The sequence below is a fragment of the Leuciscus leuciscus genome, assembly GCF_965113295.1.
Source record: "Leuciscus leuciscus genome assembly, chromosome: 7".
Lineage (NCBI taxonomy): Eukaryota > Metazoa > Chordata > Actinopteri > Cypriniformes > Leuciscidae > Leuciscus > Leuciscus leuciscus.
In genome coordinates, this window is record NC_138731.1 from 6,010,011 (window position 1) to 6,030,846 (window position 20,836).

At 40.5% G+C, this 20,836-nt stretch overlaps 1 protein-coding gene across 1 annotated transcript in view; it reads left to right on the plus strand.

The window, feature by feature from the left end:
- The first annotated feature begins 704 nt into the window (after nt 1–704).
- The window catches only part of LOC309503290 (sacsin-like), a 34,223-nt gene continuing 14,091 nt past the window's right edge, over nt 705–20,836 (plus strand). Inside the window, exons 1-5 of the mRNA XM_082176015.1 lie at nt 705–955; nt 3,702–3,756; nt 5,205–5,292; nt 5,392–5,503; nt 13,164–13,310. Coding sequence (XP_082032141.1) covers nt 3,722–3,756; nt 5,205–5,292; nt 5,392–5,503; nt 13,164–13,310 — 382 coding nt within the window. The 5' untranslated portion in view covers nt 705–955; nt 3,702–3,721. The remainder of the gene's footprint in view (nt 956–3,701; nt 3,757–5,204; nt 5,293–5,391; nt 5,504–13,163; nt 13,311–20,836) is intronic.

The window sequence follows — 20,836 nt, forward strand, 5'->3', positions numbered from 1 at the left end:
GGGTGACATCACGGACACTATGTCCATATTTTTTTACAGTCTATGATCAAAACAGAGGTGAAGAAGTAGCAGAAACAAGCTATAGCATATGTAAGCATGTGCATATGTAAAATAACACGATCATCAACATTAAACAGCATTTAAATCAAAACTGCCTAATGTTACTGAATGAAATGTTGACCCAGGACGAGCTACAGGACTTTGAAGCTTTGTATTTTTTTTATTTTTTTTTCTAAGCAGAGGCTCTTCTCTTTCTTTTGATATATTGTATGCTCCAATACTCATACTACAAAATATTCTGGGGAACCCTTTGTTAAAATTATTTTAAAAAATGCTGTTGGTGGCTGCCAATTTTTATTTATTTTTGTACGCTGGCAGGGAAAGAGTTAATACTCAGGTGAGTGAGACCTGCGGGTAGCTGATTGTTCAGCTGATTGTGGACAAATGTTGTTGAATATTAAGCGTAGGCATACCTTACATTCCTTTAGTTTCCATGACTGCCTTACAAGGAATTGTTTTACAAGTAGGATTATTTTTGCTTCCTCATTTTACTATGTAAGCTGTATGTAAATAGCCTATCCCATGTAAATAAAGACTGGTCAGGATTGGCTGAACTACAGAGCAAAGTTTGTTGTAAAGGTTAATTTTGTTTTTTAACAACTCTGTATCCTGAACATGCACATAACTTTTTTTATTTTTAAGTAGGCATTTGTATTTCTGTTTTAGGTTTGCAACAGTTACTTTAAGTGTCTGGCTTAGTTAAAAATTAAGCTATTTTGAGTGAAAACTGATTTATTTGACAACTGATTTATTGAACTATGAGCGAAGGAGGAGTGTAAGTTTCATGTTCGCTAAACAGGCTCTTTCTAGAGAACAGAAACCTAGAGTGGCTTTATCTGTCTCCTCCTGATCGCTGGAATTCACTCTGCATCAGAGCACTGAAGGAACACTTAAGGTAGGAGAGAAAATGAAATGTTACGGTAAAACTTTATTTCGATAGTCCACTTTAGACATTCTACTAACTATAAGTAACTATGCAACTACATGTCAACTAACTGTCATTAGAGTATTAGTAGACTGTATGCTTAATATTTGCTAACACTTTATTTTGATAATTCCCCAACAGATATTCTATTGACTATAAGTAACTTGGCAACTACAAGTCAACTACTAACCCGAACCCGAACCCTAACCATAACCTAACAGTCTACTGGCAGTCTACTACAGTCTACTAATACTCTAACAAGAGTTAGTTGACATGTAGTTGAAAAGTTACTTTGGACTATCGAAATAAAGTGGAACCAATGTTACTAATATAATACTAATGTAATATAACTTAACATAAAAACATTTTTAATTATAGACCTATAATTATATATGTATCATAAAAATCACATTTAGTTTTTTTGTTAGCACTAAACTGAATAAGCTATTTCACATTTCACATTTACAGTTTACAATTGTTCTTATTTTGTCTTTTGGAAATCATCTCAATTATCTTTAAAAAAAAAGTATTTTAAAAATATCTTAAAAAAAAAAATATGTGCACAAGAAACTTGATAAAGGGATGAAAATTGTCATTGCACATGTCGGGATGAAAATGACCATTTTCAGCCATTTTTGGTAATTTTCCAAAGAAACAAAGTTTTCAGCCTATAAAACTTAAAGTACCACCTATCGCACGTTATATGTTTGCATGTGTTTACATAATTTTATACAATTCTAAAGTTTCATTTAGTATAGGCATTTGGGAACACTTGGTCACATTTTTTGGATGGCCCTCTCTTACACCCATTCAGATGCTACATTTTTTTTAAATGATTTTATTTTATAATAATTATTGCTGTAGGAAGTTGCAAGATTTATACAAAATCTATAGTTGACTAAAGTTTACATTTTTTAAATAATCTCAAATATAAAAAAACAACAACATTTTGATTGACACCAGTGGTTCTTGGGTCAAAGTTGTTCAGATTGAGGAGCTCTAACATAAGCATTTGTGACCTTTGTATTTCCTGACCCGATTTGTCCCAGCCTTCGACAGGACACATACTCTGAACGTGGATGATATTGGCCTTTATTTGATGCCTGCACACAGAGCAGTGAAAGAGAGACGATAGTAAGTCTTCCACCTACAGCAGTTCTCTCTAGCTCTGCTGCTCTCAATGTAACAGTAAACATTACTCATTAACATTATATTGTACTTAATAAAAGTACTGCAAACAAAAATAAAACTTAAATCTGTAATAATCTCTCTAGGAAAATGACACAGACTTTAAACAATTCAATGTTGTCTTCTTAAACGTATTGCTTTGTGATCTTTTAAAACATTTAAAACAAAGAGCAAATATAATATATTGAATATAAGACAGATTACACAGCTTACATCATCCACTTTTTGTAACTCTTAAATGTAGTATGAAATTAATGGAAATAACATATTTTTAGTAAAACCATGAATTAAGTGCTTTATGAAAAAGTTTGTACCAAACATTTTCTTAACAATACAGAAAATACAACTATGTGAACAGAGTAAATGTGTAAAAACTAAGTTATAAAAAGCAATTACCTGCACACAGTGCAGTGAAAGAGAGAAGATAGTAGTTCATGTAGTGTTGTCACAGCTCCACCTATTCAAAATACATTTCACCTCATTAGAAAGGCACATGGAAAAATGGCACACGTGGAAAGATCATAAGGTGCATCAAAACGGACATAAAACTACCCGTATAAATAAGAACAGAAAAAAACACTCTAAAAATCAATCAGTGTCTATTGTGTGCAATCCTTTTCATACAGTGTCTAACATTTGATAAAAAATTATATTTTTAACTTTTAGCGTGGAGCTACGACAGAAACGAGTCACCCACAGCAGTCCTCTCTATCTCTGCTGCAGATCGTTCAAACTCAGTAGGCTATAGCGCCACCAGCGCAGCCAATAGGAAGCATGATCCCATTACTGCAGGATTTACTTAAAGAACCCTCAAACTATGATATTTATCTCGTTACACATTGACTAGACTATAGTGTGTTTGCAAGTATGTGTGACTTATCACATAATATACAATAATTTAAACTTGTGTAAAATGCGATAGCGCCTCCTGGTGTGGTGTGTAGCCTTCTTGAGCATCAGTGAATGTTTGCAGCTTTACTAATAGTTGTATATGAGTCCCTCTGTTGTCCTCAGTGTGAAAACAAGAGTTCCTTCTTGTTAAGAGTTACAAAAACACACAATCTGAACTGCTGCTTGCTCGCCATAAAATATATATATATATATATATATATATATATATATATATATATATATATATATATATATATACTGTATAAGACAGACAACACCAAATAAGACACACAATTCATATAGAGTGCTTGCTGAAGACACAGAAGCTAGTGTTACACTGTTTGGGCAGGCTTTATTGTTTCCTGGTTGGTGAACCTGGTCGTCACACCATTGGACTGATTTCACTCGTGCTTCACGACACAATCACGTAAAGTGTTCCCACAGCGTGTTCCCAATCGACGCAGCGCAAGGAACTGTGCTTTAGGCCACAGGAGACCCAAGAAAGCACTTATATTTGTAAGAAAAAAGAGACATTTACAGTATTATTAATACAATGACCATGGAATAACTGTAAAATAAACAAAACAAAAAACATCTGCAGGATTTGAAAGTGATTTTTTTATTTATTTTTAAACAGGAGAATGTAAAAGAAGGATAATGAGTTCAACATCAAGGCAAAAGAAGAAAAAGAAGTATGTGGTTTTAATCACTGCATGTTTTATGCATAATCCCATAACTGATAGAATGGAGTGGAGTGCATTGGTACATTGAGAATCATCAGATAAAGCACATTTATGAAAAAAAGTCATATTAGCCAATTAAATTAAATGAGACCTTTATATAGCGCTTTACTATGTACTACTGTACACCCAAAGCGCTTTACAATCATATCAGGGGTCTCTCCTCAACCACCACCAGTGTGCAGCATCCACTTGGATGATGCAACGGTAGCCAGTGTGCTCACCACACACCAGCTATAGGTGGAGAGAGGAGAGAGAGTGATAGAGCCAATTCGGATTATAGGGATTTTTAGGTGGCCATGATTGGCAGAGGCCAATGGAGGGAATATGGCCAGGACACTCCTACTCTTTACAAGAAGTGGGGTTTTTAATGACCACACATACCCCTTTTCCACCAAGGCAGTGCTGGTGCTGGTTCGGAGCCAGAGCCTAGTTTCAAATCGGTTCTTTGTTTTTCGACACCCAAAGCACCAGCTCTGAACCAGTAAAAGTGGTTCTTGAGTAGCACCAAAACATTGCTGGGCTAGAAGTAGGAACCGCTTGCGTCGGGGGCTGGGGGCGGGGGTTACCGTGACCAACAAGACGAACAGAAACTTGTGACCGCCATTTTTTAAATAGCAGCTAATCGAGCTAATAGCAGCTCCATTGTAATCTCCGTCTATGCAAGTTACGGATGTTGTTTAGATGCCAATGTAGGTTCGTAAAAGCCATGAGCATCAATAGTAACGCAACAACCGCAATTGTTGATGGAAGGCTTGATGCATCGGAGCGGTGCGGGCCGATCGGAGCTGCGGGAATGTTTGGAGAACATACGACTCCTTATGCTTTTGGATCGCAGTGCTTTGATGTCATGCGCCGATCGGTCTGCAGGAAGCCTAACCATCTCAAACAAGCCTGGTGTGTTTGTTTTTCGCGCTGCCGTGCAACATGAGATGTATACAGTGACGTAAGATCTGGCTCTGTAGCGGCTCTCTGGCCTGTGGAAAGGCAAACCGGTTCTTAGAAAGCTTGTCAGTCGAACCAACTCCGAACTGGCAATAGGTCTGGCTCTGAACTAGCACCCGGTTCTTTCTGGTGGAAAAGGGGTAATAGAGTCAGGACCTCGGTTTAACTTCTCATCTGAAGGATGGTGCTCTTTGACAGTAAGTGAGCATCCCCAGCTGGCCTTACTAACCCCTTTTCCAGCAGCAACCTAGTTTTCCCAGGAGGTCTCCTATCCAGATACTGACCAGGCTCAGCCCTGCTTTGCTTCAGTGGACAACCAGTCTTGGGCTACAGGGTTATATGGCTGCTGGATTACAAATAATTCCATCTGATTTTGTACTTTGTACAATGCACCTTGAATTTGCTCTGTCTGTGTTTTGTGCAGTTTGTAATAAACTTTACATTGTTCAATGCAGAAATAAATTTGGTGCGACATCTCCACCATTCATTGATTACTTGAAAGAAATTTTGAGAAGGTACCCAGATGGAGGACAAATATTGAAGGTAGGCTAAAAAAAGGTTTTATTTGCATCATTGTTAAATTGTATGTATCTTAAATATCACATTTTATCTGTCTTTAATATTAATCCTGTAACGTACCAGGAGCTGATCCAGAATGCAGATGATGCAGGAGCTTCACGTGTGGTGTTTATTCATGATGAGAGGCATTATGAGACTCAGAGCCTGTGGACTGAAGAGCTCGGAAAGTATCAAGGTATTTGTGTCATTAAAACTGATAGCAGATTTAAATCACGCTAGACTTAAGATTTCAAAATTACTGTAGAGCCTGCAACAAAAGATATTATAGTTTAAGGTTTTACATTTGTCCTCATTCATACAGTACAGTATGTCACAACCATGAAGAGTTCAGGAGTTTCACTGCTTACCTTCTGTTTTTAAACAGGGGAGTAGTTTTATGTTTTTATAGTAAATATATTTTTTTAATTCAGAGATCAATATTTCAGAAAGATTTATCTAAACATTTTTTCTTTGTGACTGACACCGGCGACTATGCTGTGGAGAGGTTATTCATTTTATCCTGCAGAAAAAAGTGAAACTGCATTCTGGTAAAACTTCAGAATAAGCAGCAAAGGGACTTCCAGTGTAGCGCTGAAGCAGATGGCTGCTTGAAATAATGTCTCCAGACCGGTCGATTGTAATCCCCTGGAAAATATACTTGGGAAGTTAAAAACAAGCTTAAAGTTTAACATGGAAGGGGAGAAGCAAAAAAGGGTTAAAAATAAAGCAGGCTCCAAACAGGAAAAAGGACGGTAATGGAAATGGAAATGGCGATGCCGGAAAAGCAAACAAAGCAGTAGCTAGCTCTGGTCTACAGGCTATTAGAGACGAAATAAGAGCGTTTAGAGCAGACTTCAAAAATGATATGGGTGCATTTCGACTCTCACTTAGGGATGATATGCGGAATGAGCTGAACGATTTTAGAGAAGAAATTAATCAGAAATTGAAAGACTTCTCAGGCGAACTACAAACCACGAACACCAGAGTGAGGGAAGCAGAACAACGCATAGCCGACATGGAAGAATGGAATGTAGCAGCAAGTGACGCACTCCCTGAAGTGTTGGAGAATCAAGATGCTCTGCAAACAAAGTAAACCGACATAGAAGCTCGCTCTAGATGGATCAACCTCCGTATTTACGGAGTCCCGGAGGGATCCGAGGGAAGCAACCTAATAAAGTTTGTGACGAGGCTTATAAAGTCGGAGCTTGGCCTTTTGTTCAAGGAAACGGAGATTGTAATACAGCGTGATAGTCGGAAATTGATTGTTTGATCAGGAGGTCTGTGGCAGGAGCCATAAACCTCTAAGACAGGACATCCTGATGAGCGATATTGTGCAGTATATTAGGGTAGACCCTAATGCTCTTTTAGACCATCTAATCCCGAGAAACTTTTACGAGTCTTAAATAAAAGGGTCAATATCCAGTTAATTTATCTCCTTTCTAGTTTACTATGGGTTAAATGTTATTATTATTTTTATTACTATTATTATTCCAAAAAAATTCTGAGCCTGCCTGAGTTGAATCTTAAAACCGGTTAAATGGGAATAGCTTAGAAATTGCCGGTGCATCGAATATCTTAAGAGTATCTTCTTTTGCACTGATGAGAGACCCTTGACGGTCACAAGGATTTCCTCTCAAATTGAGGATCTACTTTAAACCTCGGACTTGGAAGTCTTTTTTTATTTATATTTTTTCTCTTTGTTATGATTGTTCATAAACTGTTCATTAGGTTGTCATGGGAAACGTTATACAAAGTTATGCGAATTGAAACAAGTAAATGCATAGTCAGGAATATAAAACAATTACACTTAATGTCAGTGGGCTACATAATTCGATTAAAAGGAGTAGAATTATTGCAAAAATGAAACGAGAAAGAATACAGGTTATTTATTGGCAAGAGACCCATTTATCTCCACCAGAACATGAGAAACTAAAGAAACTTGGTTTTCAGAATACTTATTTCTCATCCCATAAATCAGGACGTAGGAGGGGAGTGGCTATCTTGATTTCTAATGCGGTAAATTTTGAATTTAAGTCTGAAATTAAAGATAAAGAGGGAAGATATATTTTAGTTAAAGGCAAATTAGATAATAAAGAAGTAACGTTATTTAAAGTATATGCTCCACCAGGGGACACTAAACCCCTTTTTAAGAAAATATTTGATTTAATAGCCACAGAATCCTATGGAACCCTTATATTTGGCGGGGATTTAAATGTGCAACTTCAGCCTGGACTGGATACAACTAATCCTTCCAAAAAGAAAAACACAACTACTAAAATGGTTCAAAGAACTGGGTTTGATGGATATATGGAGAGAATTACACCCAAGGGAGAAACAATTTACATTTTATTCTGCAAGCCATTCTATGTACTCAAGAATTGATTATCTATTTGTGTATAACTCAGATAGACATACAATTATAAATTATAATATTGGTACTAGGGATGTATCAGACCACTCAGGGGTATACCTTACTCTACACTTAGATAATCAACAGAAAGATACACTTTGGAAAATTAATATGAGTATCTTGAATGATACAGCGATACAGAAGCAGATTGAGAATGAATTTGAAATGTATCTCCAGTGCAATGATAATGGAGAAGTATCTCCAAGTACCCTGTGGGATGCCGCAAAGGCTGTAATTCGAGACAGAATTATTGCTCTAACTGTTTTTTGTAAAAATAAAAATATATTAGCTTTACAGAAGGAAATTAAAAACTTGGAGATCAAACACAGCAAACAGAAAGACCCACAGATACTGATTAAGAAAAGTTAAACAAGACCTAAATGGGATTTATGATGAGGAAATATAGAGACAGATCCAAATTTGCTAAACAAAGGTATTATGAAACTGGACCTAAAGCAATGAAACTTCTATCCTGGAGGATAAGGAAACAACAGGCAAAAAAATAAAATTTATAAAATTAGAAACCTTAAAACCCAAAAGGTATGTAATAGAATTAAAGATATTCAAAAATCTTTTGAATTATACTACAAAGATTTATATACTCAACCAATTAGGGCCGATACTCCAACTATAAAAAGATTTTTGGAACCAATCCGGTTCCATCAATAGGGGAACAACAGAATAAAATACTGCGGGCTGAAATAACAATAGAAGAATTCAATTGTGCCAGATCAAAGCTGAAAGCAAACAAGGCACCAGTCACAGATGGTTATCCGTCTTAATGGTACAAAATATTTAGACCCCAAGTAACCCCTATATTGCTTAACTGCTTTAATCATATATTAAGAACAGGTGGAACCCCACAGTTATGGAGAGAAGTGGTAATTTCAATTATTCCAAAGGAAGGGAAAGATAAGGAGGACTGCAGTTCATAATAGACCACTATCAGTCCTAAATGTGGACTATAAATTGTTTGCTTCAATCTTATCTAAGAGATTAGAGGTTATCATCCCTGAGTTGGTGGATCTTGATCAAACTGGCTTTATACAAAACATGCAAACACAGGATAATATAAGGAGAGCATTGCAAGTAATGAGTCATGTTGTAACAGAAAATATAAGCGCAATGTTGATGAGTCTAGATGCTGAGAAAGCATTCGACTCTGTTGGATGGGATTACTTGGATCAAGTATTGGCAAGATTCGGGTTTAATGATAATTTTATTCAATGTATTAAAGCGTTAAACTCCTCACCAGTAGTTAGGATAAAAGTTAATGGTCACTTGTCTGAAACAATCCATTTGGAAAGAGGAACACAAGTCCGGCTCTCTTTGCCCTGTTCATTGAGCCTTTGGTCCAAGCAATAAGAGAGGACTCAGAGATAAAAGGGATCTCGATTAGATGAGATCTGTATGTATGTAGATGATGTCCTATTGTTACTGACAAATTTAATGTCTAGTATTACTAAATTGATGACCCTTTTAAAACATATAATTTATATTCTTGGTATAAAATAAATATCCAAAAAACTCAAACCCTTATTTATAATTTTAGATCCAATCTGCATATAAGACGACAATATGATTTCAATTGGAAATCTCAGTCAATAAAATATTTGGGGATAACTCTAACAAAATACTGTATATACCGAAACTCTTTGAAAGTAATTATGGTCCTATTAATAAGGAAGTAAAATCGGATATCTCTAAATGGACCCTGCTCCCATTAGATATGAGTACTCGAATAGAAATAATTAAAATGAACATGCTACCACGGATGCATTATCTTTTTCAATCACTGCCTCTGGAAGTATTGCAAAAACAATTAAATGAATGGGATGGTATGATTTCAAGGTTTGTCTGGAATGGTAGAAAACTTAGAATAAAGGCCCGTACACACCGGGACGAATATCGGCGCGTGTTATTCGCCAGCGTTTTTCAACGCGTTTTTTGTGTTCACACCCAAGCGTTTTTCGCTGACGATGAGCCGAGTGAACATGCAAATTCATTCCCTGACATTAGATGGCGCTTAATGTAAAACAGAAATACAATACCACTCCATAACAGTCTATACTCTGCAATACCACTCCATAACAGTCTATACTCTGCAATACCACTCCATAACAGTAGGCTATATACTCTGCAATACCACTCCATAACAGTCTATACTCTGCAATACCACTCCATAACAGTCTATACTCTGCAATACCACTCCATAACAGTCTATACTCTGCAATACCACTCCATAACAGTAGGCTATATACTCTGCAATACCACTCCATAACAGTCTATACTCTGCAATACCACTCCATAACAGTATATACTCTGCAATACCACTCCATAACAGTATATACTCTGCAATACCACTCCATAACAGTATATACTCTGCAATACCACTCCATAACAGTATATACTCTGCAATACCACTCCATAACAGTTCTATTTTAACAAGATTTTTGTAGTCGCTGTCGCGTTTGTCATATAGTTCTTTATTCCGACACCAACGAGACCAGCAGCTCTACATTCATCTTGCCTTGCATCTTCCTCGTCATTTCTTCCCGGCAGAGACGCTACTTGGCGTATATCTTCTTCGCTGTTACGTATGTGTGCTCGGCAAGACCGTTTTGTGTTTGAGCGCCCCCAAGTTGTGTTCTACTGTAACTTCAGAAGCTCCAGACACGTGAGCAAAAGCGGCAATCTCATTGGTCGGATAGTTTTTGACGCGGCGAGTCAAACCAAAAAAACGAACGAGGCGTTTAAAAAAAAATTTCGCGTGCGAAATTCGTCCCGGTGTGTACGGGCCTTTAGGTTTAAAACTTTGCAGTTGACAAAAGAAAAGGGAGGGAGAGCTCCACCATGTCTTCAGGACTATTATTATGCTGCTCAGTTGAAACCCTTAGTAAGTTGGTGTATACCAAGCTATGAATCATGATGGAAAACCCTAGAAGTTTCACAGATAGATACACCTATACAGTCGATTCTTGCAAATAAAAATCTAGCTGAAAGGAGCTATAACAGATTGAGTACTTGGACTGTATTTTCATTGATGGTATGGTTTAGAGTATTGAAGAAATTGCAATTATAGAAACAAGCTGGAGTTTTAAGTTGGTTAGCATTTGACCCAGGTTTTGAGCCGGCTAGGGTAGACGAGTGATTTAAACAATGGGGTTGGAGAGGTATCACATCTCACTGTTCAGTCATCTCTAATGGGACATTACAGAGTTATCAGGCACTTTCAAATACATTTGGATAGCAGGATTTTTATAGATATTTGCAGGTCAGAGATTATTTTAACAAAAAAAATTGAGTACATTGACAGAAGATTATAATTTGATTACAATATTTTCAAATGCATACACATTACAAGATAACAAAAAGCTGGTTTCAAAATGGTATGGAAGTATGCAAGCATCCAAGAACCATTAATCAATATACATTAAACAAAAATGGGAGAAAGAGTCTGACTCACAAATAACAGATGAAGACTAGATACTGTAGCTATATGTGTGATACTGTAACGGGTGAACAAGACGTGAGACGTGCGGATCCAAATGCAAGGCTTTATTCCAAAACATGGTCATCATACAGGCAGGGTCAATAACAGGTATGGCAGAGGCATGACACAGAATAAACCTTAGTGCAAGCGTGGGTAGATGATCGGCGAACAATATCCAACAGAGGCAAGGCAAGGAGAGGTAATCCAAGTAAACAGCAATGATCCAAACGTGGTGCAAACAGAGTCCAAAGGGCTAAAGGTTAATCCAGGAAACACAGGCAAGAATCAGGACACAGGAAAACACAAAGGACAAGGCAAGACTAAGATCACTGTATGCTCTGTAAAGTAGCTAACACTAGGGGAGTGCTAAACACAATACAATACTACACAACAGGGAGAGAAAGTCCAAAGCTTATAAAGAGTGTGAGATAGTGTGTGATAGTTCTCAGGTGTGAGCGTGATTAGTGGAATCAGCTGTGTGTGTCATCAATGCAATGAATGATGGGGATTGTAGTGAAGTGCAAGAGTCCATGCTGTGAGTGGGCGACCTCTGGTGGTGACCAACAAGAAGTGCAGTGACCAGATTCATGACAGATACAGGCAAATACCACAAACTCGAGATCCTGGAGGGAATTTGGATGGAAGAATTTAGTAAGATTTTTCATAACTCCCAAATTAACAGCACTCCATACAGGCACACAGAGCCGTGGCTTTTGTTGGAGGCAATGTGAATGAAACCCCGATGGCTAATCTTTTTTTTTCATAACCATATTTTCTGGGCCTGCCCAAAAATTAAATTATTTTGGCAAGAAGTAGTGGCAGAGATTGGTAAAATAATGGGAGTACAGGTTGATTTTTCGTTCGCTAAATTATATTTAGGTAAAATGCCAGAAAATGTTATAGCCATGGATAAATACTTAAAAAAAATATATTGTTAGCATGCAGAAGGAAAGCAATAACCCATAAATGGTTGCAGGTTGACCCCCCAACAAAGGATCAATGGCTAGGGATCGTAAATGAAATATACAGTATAGAGAGACTTGCAGATATTAAGGCTCAAATTTGAAAAATGTAACAAGTGTAAACAGTGTACACACAATTGGTGTGTGTCCCCACCCGAGATGTAACAAGGGCAGGGATGCACACACCGCTTTTAATTCTGACTCGCCATCATATATATATATATATATATATAGTGCTTTGTGAACTTGACAGACAACACAAAATAAGTCAGACACGTCAACAGAGAGCACAACAGAAAGCTGACGCTGTAGTCACAAGTTACGTCATGATGCAACACCAATCACGAATGCTTCAAAGACACTACACTGGGGGTCGTTCCCCAAAGTGTCAAAGTCGACGCAGTGTCTCGTTCCCTTCTCAGGGAACAAGGGTTACAGTCGTAACCCGAGACGTTTCTGGTGTTGGCAGTCTCATTAAATTGCATATTGAGAGCATAGTACATTTACTGTAGACTAATACAATTAAAATACACAAATAACATTTTAAATAAAGAATAAATTAAGCAGTATTTTATTTCATTCTTCTTACTCTAAACTGGAAAACAATATCCTAGAGTTTTTGCTCAGAACAAACCAATTCATTTTTAATTCCTGATTTGAGAATAACAGTCTACGTTACTGCTTGATTATAGGTTTATAGTCGTTAAGTGTGTCCCCAGCTTAAAATAATAGGGGAATAAAATAATAAATTAAACACACTTTTCCATTAATAACTGACATCTGTTTTCCTCTTTTGAAAAGCACCAGTCACCACTGTTGTATCTCAGATATCTAAATCTAGGTCAAAATCAAATACGTGAATATAGTACATATACAGTATGGGAGACATGATTCATTAGGAGCGGTCTTTGACAATACTGAAAGTCTTTATTATAGTCAAAAGACTACTCTTTATGTGTTTGATCATCTGTTTGCATCTTTGATCTGGCAGGACCGGCTCTCTATGCCTTCAATGATGCAGTCTTCACAGAGGAAGACTGGGAGGGAATCCAGAGAGTTGGCAGAAGCATCAAGCAGGATGACCCAACAAAAGTCGGGAGATTTGGGATCGGCTTCAACTCTGTTTATCATATTACAGGTGAAATACATTACATTAACTCATATAACTTTTTGAGGTATTCTACTAAGTGCCTGCTGATTAGAAATACTACAATATCGCTTATTGATTTATGTAGCGTTAACATCATAAATAAAGAATAAATTAAGCAGTATTTTATTACTAAAGCAAATCTTCGTAGAATGATGTGCTCATATTGTAATAATTCTTTTTCTTTTTCAATTCTATGATGTTCATTTGTCACAGGGTAGGCTATGTTTTCAGTATTATTACTGCAAGTATCACAACAGAAAGATACTGTTGCAGATTATGGTTAAATATTTTTAATGGTTAGTCTATTATTAATATTATAATGTGCATGTTTATTTACCATTTTTTTACATTTAGATATCCTTTCTATCATCTAACACAGTTAATCTTAAAATAACACAAAAAAACATACATTTAATGACACTGTTAAATATAATATTTTGCGAATCTCAAAACTGTACATTGTAATGTTGTTCTGATTCTTAAATTCACTTAAAGCATTTAAAGCATCTGTGGGTTACGTTATGTTTGTTATGTTCCCTGAGAATGGAACGAGATGCTGTGTCATGTTGTAAACACTATGGGAATGCTTTGTGTGTTCTTTGACGCCTGTGAGTTCAGCTGACGTAGCGTAGCACGTCATCAAGACTATAAAACGGCATTTTATGTGATCAGATTCTACTGTCTAATAGAAGACCTGCCGCAACACACATCTTGTGAAAGAGAATATGCCTTGCCCAACAAGGCTGGAGCAATTAGCGCAAGTCACAGATCTAATAGGCTCAAGAGGATGGATCAATGGAGGACCAATAAAGGACCTGTGAGCCTGGGGTTGTGATCCATATCCAGACTTTAAAACCTTATGAATGTGTGCAGAGAAGATCTTGTTAAGGGGGGTTGTCAGTATCACCCTTAGATACTGTTGTAGAAGAAGCCACTGACCACTGACTCTACCACAAAGTAACTTTAGGTTACTTACGTAACCCCGGTTCTCTGATAACATGAGTGAGGTATCTCACTATGGGAAACGCCTCTGGGCGTGACAGATCTGGAAGTACCAATTACACCACGTCTGTCAGTTGACAGACCAATCACGACAGTGATGCAAGAGTCCCCCTTCCCACATATATACCACTGCCAGTGGTCCCTACTTCATTCTCTGCATATCTCTTCTCCGTGCACTGCAAGGAGGGACGTGTGGTGAGATACCTCACTCATGTTATAGAATGAGCCCTCAGCCCTTCCGGAGGACAGAGACCACTGCTATTATAACCTAATATAATAGCTTCCACTACCGAGTGGGACAGGCGCTGACGCGAAATAGGTTTCCCTTTATGAGAATCAGCCCATGAAACAAACAACTGATTACTCTTCCTTAGCGCTCTTGTTCTGTCCACATAGTGACGCAACGCACGGACAGGGCACAAGCAATGAAGCCGCGCATCCTCTGATGAGAGAAAAGGCTGCGGATGGAAAGCCAGTAGATCCACCTGTTTACAGGAGAGAGCTGACTCGCTAACTTTAGGGACAAACGCTGGATTAGTTTTGAGAGTTACTCTCGAGTAGTCCATAGCGAACTGCATACAGGAGTTATGCACCGACAATGCGTGAAGTTCACTAACCCGCTTAGCGGTCGAAAGAGCCAATAATAAAGCAGCCTTTAGCGAAAGGAGCTTTAATTCAACACTCTCTATAGCAGGGGTGGGCAAACTTTTTGGCTCAAGGGCCACACTGGGTTTTAAAATTTGACATAGGGCCGGCCCAGTAGCAGATTATGAAACACAATCTCATGAAAGTGCCTATCTATACCACAAATTTTATTTCTTGTGCCATTTATACGCCAAGAATGTTTTTTGCGTGCATATGCTACGCACTGTAAACCCCTTGGTTAGGATTGGGGTGCGGAGTGCGTGCCTATTACACGCCATAAAGTGCGTATCATATGCACGCGAAAACTGCGTATCATAAGTAGGCTACTACAAATACAATTCGTGGTATTCACACTTTCATAAGATCGGGCTGAGCAAACACATTTACGTTGTGGCAACGTCTGCGCGAAATTCAACAACTGAGAGACGACATTCTGACAATACATTTTTTTATGCTAGATATCCCCCATTTAGCATGTTATGTTTTGAGGTTAATTTTTAATTAGTTAGATGTTAGATAATTATAGCCTATACTTTTTAAATATTGTTTATCCTTATTATTATTTAATGGGCCTAGCAGTAAATTAGAAACAAAACACCTGCAAGTGTACACTTAGAAGAGTAAAAATGACAGAAATTAATTCAACTTTATTAAAACTGCATATGGCAATCAATTTGCACTTCCAAAAGTCATACATTTGTGGAAAAAACGAAATAAACGAATATACAAATTTGTTTTTAAGTATACTAAAATAAAACATAAAAAGCAAAGGCAGATCAGAACATTTCATGAACAAAACCGGGTTCTGTACATGGCAGACAGGGGAGCACGGCCGAAAGCCGGGCGATAAAGGTCGGTAAACGGAATCAGTCAGGATACATCCACAAATCCAGAGGAGCAAAGAAACTAAATAGCAGACAAATCAAAGGAAAAACTAAACGGGTGTGCAAGCGGTTACCAAACATTTTTTTTCTCTGTGAGTTTCCAAAAAAGGAAAAAACATTAACATGCAACAAGTCTATGCGCTTAAGTCACTGTCTGTTTGGTTTCCATGGTGACGCGTCATTGCTTGTTACGTGACACACCGCAGCCACAACAGCGCTGAATGAATGATGATCTGCTTTTATGTCATTTTTCCTTTTTTACATTTGTTAGCTATGGCATGAAATATCTGATATTCCGATTGTCAAATATATGCAACGCAATATATATATATATATAAAGCAAAGTATTGCAAGAAAAAGGCTAAATTAATGCGATCTTAAGACAATTTTTTAAATACTCGACAGGCCGGATTAAACAGCCTATGGCCCGCGGGCCGTAGTTTGCCCACCCCTGCTCTATAGGCTCAAAAGGGGGCTGAGATAGTGCGTTAAGGACCACCGACAGATCCCATGGCGGAATCAGTGGCTTTGAAACCCTGTTCAAACGCTGTGCACCTCTCATAAACCTGCATACAAGCGGGTGTTGACCTACAGTGTTTCTGTCAACCCCCACATGACACGCAGAAATTGCGGCAAGATAAACTTTAACAGTTGAAAAGGCTCTGCCCTTATCCAAAAGTTCCTGCAGAAAACACAACATATCCGCGACAGAACAGAGAAAAGGAACAATATGTCTGTGTGCGCACCATCGCTCAAACACAGCCCCATTTCCGATCATATGCCGAGCGCGTTGAAGCAGTACAGTAGTGCGTTTGGCCACGGGTGCGCCAGAGCATCCACACCCATAGGCGCACCGCTTCTTGCCAGAGAGAAGAACAGAGGACACTGAGTGTTTTCGTGCGAGGCGAAGAGATCTACGGCAGCCCGGCCGAACCTCTCTCACAACTGGCTCACTACCTGAGGGTGGAGAGTCCATTCTCCATACAGAGGATTCCCCCTGGACAACAGATCCGCCCCTACATTCATTATTCCCGGGACGTGGGTTGCCCATAGTGAACGAAAATGCTTCACACCCCACAAGATTATTTTCTGTGCCAGACTGTGAAGCAGATGGGAACGTGTGCCTCCCTGGCGGTTTATGTATGCCACCGCCGTTGTGTTGTCCGACCTGATCAAAATGTGGTGGTTCCTTAGGAACCGCACAAAATGGTTCAGAGCCAGAAAAACTGTTAACAGTTCCAGGAAGTTTATGTGTGCGTTTTGTAGCGAGACGGGCCATTTCCCCTTCGCTATCCTGCCCTCGCACACTGCACCCCAACCTGTGAGCGACGCATCCGTCGTAACCACCTTTCTCAGAGAAACTGTTCCCAGCGGAGTCCCTGACTCGAGAAAAGAGCGATCTCTCCATTGACGGAGAGCGTGCATGCCGCGTGACGTCACTATCACTTTGCGGTTGAGGTGGCGTTTTGGACACAAGCCCTGCGCCGCTGTCCAGTTCTGAAACTCTCTCATTCGCAACAGTCCCAGGGGAATGACAGAAACTGTCGAGGCCATCAGACCTAGAACACGTAAACACAGTCTGAATGAAACTCTGTTTCCTTTCTGAAAAAGGGATAGACAGCCGCGAATTGACCTGATGCGTTCCTCGGACAGAAAAACTCGATATAGGTCTGAGTTTAGTCTGAGACCCAGGTAAATTATCTCTTGTGTAGGCACCAAGCAGGTTTTCGTTTTGTTTATCTTGAAACCTAAGCTCTGCAAATGAGACACGAGCATTGTTGTCTCTCTCTCTGCCTGTTGCCATGACGGCGCGCACAGCAGCAGATCGTCCAAATATGCTGACACTCTCAGACCCATTATTCTCAGCGGTGTGAGCGCTGCTTCCACACATTTGCAGAAAACCCTGGGCGCTAAAGACAAGCCGAACGGGACTGTCAAAAACTCGTAGGCTGTGTCTCGATAGGCAAACCTGAGGAATTTTCTGTGTGCTGGGTAGATGCTTATGTGAAAATATGCATCTTTCAGATCGACTGACGTAAGCCAGTCCTTGGGACGAATAGTTTGAGATAACGTCTTTAAGATCAACATTTTGAACTTGTATTTCCTGAGGTGTTTGTTGAGGTTCCGTAAATCCAGAATAGGACGGAGACCCCCCCCCCCCCCCCCCCTCTCTCTTGGGAATAACGAAGTACCGGGAGTAAAAACCCTGATGGCTGTCCTCCGGCGGCACAACTCGAATAGCTCTTTTGCCCAATAAAGAGGCTATTTCTTCCTCTACAACCTGAGCTGACTCCCCCTCTGCTGCTGACATTAACACACTGTTGAAAAGTGGAGGTTTTACAGCAAATTGCAGACGATAACCCCGGCTTATTATGGATAAAACCCAGGGGTGTACCGCGCATGCGCGCCAGCTCCCCGCCTGAGCAGCGAGCGGACCGCAGCAGCTCTCGTCCACTAGCGACGCGGGACTGCAGCTCTGATTTTGACCATTTTGTTTTTGTGAGTGTTTTTATTTTCAAACATAGCTGTGCCCTTGGCCCACTGCCTGGATGCACAGGGAACGTGTTTATTATTTCCATAGCACACATGTCTTTTGGAAAACAGCCCTCTGCCCTCTGTTGTAACCCCGTGGGTGGAGGGAGGGAAACTTTTCTGTGAGGCACTGGGGGAACTGGTGCAAACTTCACATCTGAACTGGTCATTACATAACTTGTGAACAATTCCCATGTCTGATGCCTTCTCTTGGCAGGAGGGGGAGAAAATGACCGTTCTCTTTGAGGGAGGATAGCAACAGATACTCCGTGAGTGCTGTTGCTCATCCCTTCGTCCTGAACCTGACGAAATACTAGGTTGCTCGCCGTTTCTTCCCTCCCTGAGGGTTTGCTGGACGGTGTCTGGCTGCAGCCGCTGCGAAGGAAGGTTTACCCCTTGGCTGAGCTGGCTTAGACTGTGGCTCAGAACGCTGAGGCTGAGAAGGTCTAGGGCTTCTGAAATCTGACCGACCACTCCCTTGTGGGGCTTCAAACCTGGGCCGTGGTGGTTGAGAAGCCCTAACGGTGGATCTGCGAGGGAGGCAAGTCTGGAAAGCCTCACCCTCCTGCTTCTTTTGATCGCACCGTTCTCTCATAGCAGTGACCGATGCCCCGAAAAGGGCTTTGGGCTCAACTGGAGCATCCAAGAAGTCTGCTTTCTCTCTGTCTGACAGCCCTGACAGCCCCAGCCAGAGAGCTCGCTCGCCGACCACTGCCAAGCCCATGCTGCGGCCGCAGCTCTGGACCGCACCCCTGGAAGTTCTCAGGTTGAGATCTGCAATAACACAAATCTCTTCCCAGAGGGCTGGGTTTGGTGACCCAGCATCCATTTGCCTCCCCATCTCTTCCATAAGCTCTGCCTGATAAGCAGTGAGGAGAGAGGTGGCATTAAGAGCTCTCACTGCCAGTGCAGAAGAGCGATACATTTTCTGAAACACTGAGGCCGTTAGGCGATCAGTGCGTCCTGGCAGTGAAGCTGAAGCCGAGGAAAAAGCTGTCCTGCGGTTAGGGTGGAGATGATGTGCAACCGACAGCTCGACAGGAGGGGAATTTGACATCCCTAACTCCTCCATTTTATCCACATCCAGCCTAGAAAATCTCTTTACGGGAACTCTGTGAGAAAATGGCTTATCCCAGAAACGTTTCATCTCCGAAACGCATGCGGGGACCGCTGGAATGAGCTGCTTAGCTGGTGGGGCACGTGACGGCAGTCTCTTGCCGTCATATAGATCTCTCTCCGTCCCCTGGCCCGTCTGCTGCGACGGCCAGTCTATGGAGAGTTTTGCCGCCGCCCTCCGGCACATTTCCAGTAGGTCGAGCTCCGCCTGAGCCGGGGAGGGTGAACCCTCGCTTAACGCGCTGTCTGGCCGGGGTGGATTTGGCGGGAGGATCGCATCTTCGTCATCATCCTCACCATCGTCCTCTAACATACGAGCGATGGCCTCGTCGTCCTCGTCATCCTCCTCTCTCACATCTGTGAGTCCTACGGATCCAAAGAGGGGAGTTAGTTGCGGGGAGAATTCGTCCATGTATTCGCCCCAGCTGCAGGACGCCGGAGGCTGTTTAGCCTCCTCCGCGGGTGGCGGAGAAAAGCAGGGATCTCCCTTATTAGTGGCCGCGACACGCACTCTTCTCTCTAACACCCTCGACGGGAAGAGAGAACAGTGAGGACAGCCCTCTGGGTTAGCGAGTCTCACCCCCAGGCATGCGATGCATAAAGGATGAGGATCCTTGCCCGATATCATCGAGCCGCACGCACACGGGCGAGAAGTTTCTGCTTTCGGTCCGCCATTCGCAGAACTTGAAGTTGCCATAATAATAGTATCTAAGCTCACCGCAACGTGCAACTCAGAATAAAGGAATATCTAAGAGAATTCGCCGTAACACGTTAATTCTCTTAAAGTATACCAGAATCAAATAACACTGTTACAGTGGAAAAAGAAAAACCCGCTAACAAAATAGCTGCGTTCAGCGACGTACCTTGACCGTTAAACAACTATTTCAAGACAGGTCCTACTGAAGGATAGCTTCCAATTTGATCTTCACAGGGAAGAGATCGAAGAATGAAGTGGGGACCACTGGCAGTGGTTTATGTGGGAAGGGGGACTCCCGCATCACTGTCGTGATTGGTCTGTCAACTGACAGACGTGGTGTAATTGGTACTTCCAGATCTGTCATGCCCAGAGGCGTTTCCCATAGTGAGATACCGAGCGAATGTTTGAAAGAGAACCCGCACACCTCAGAAAGGGTATCGGTAATCCAGTGGGATACATTGTTTGGTGACTGCAGCACCCCAGCAAGAAATGTTTTCAGACAAACATTTTCTTTATTTGCCAAAAAATGGCAGACTGCAGGAACATAACACCTCTTGCTTAACATTAAGTCAATAATATAGCCCAACATTACTAATCACAATCCAAACAACATCCATCAGTTTTGGTTGAAAATAAAG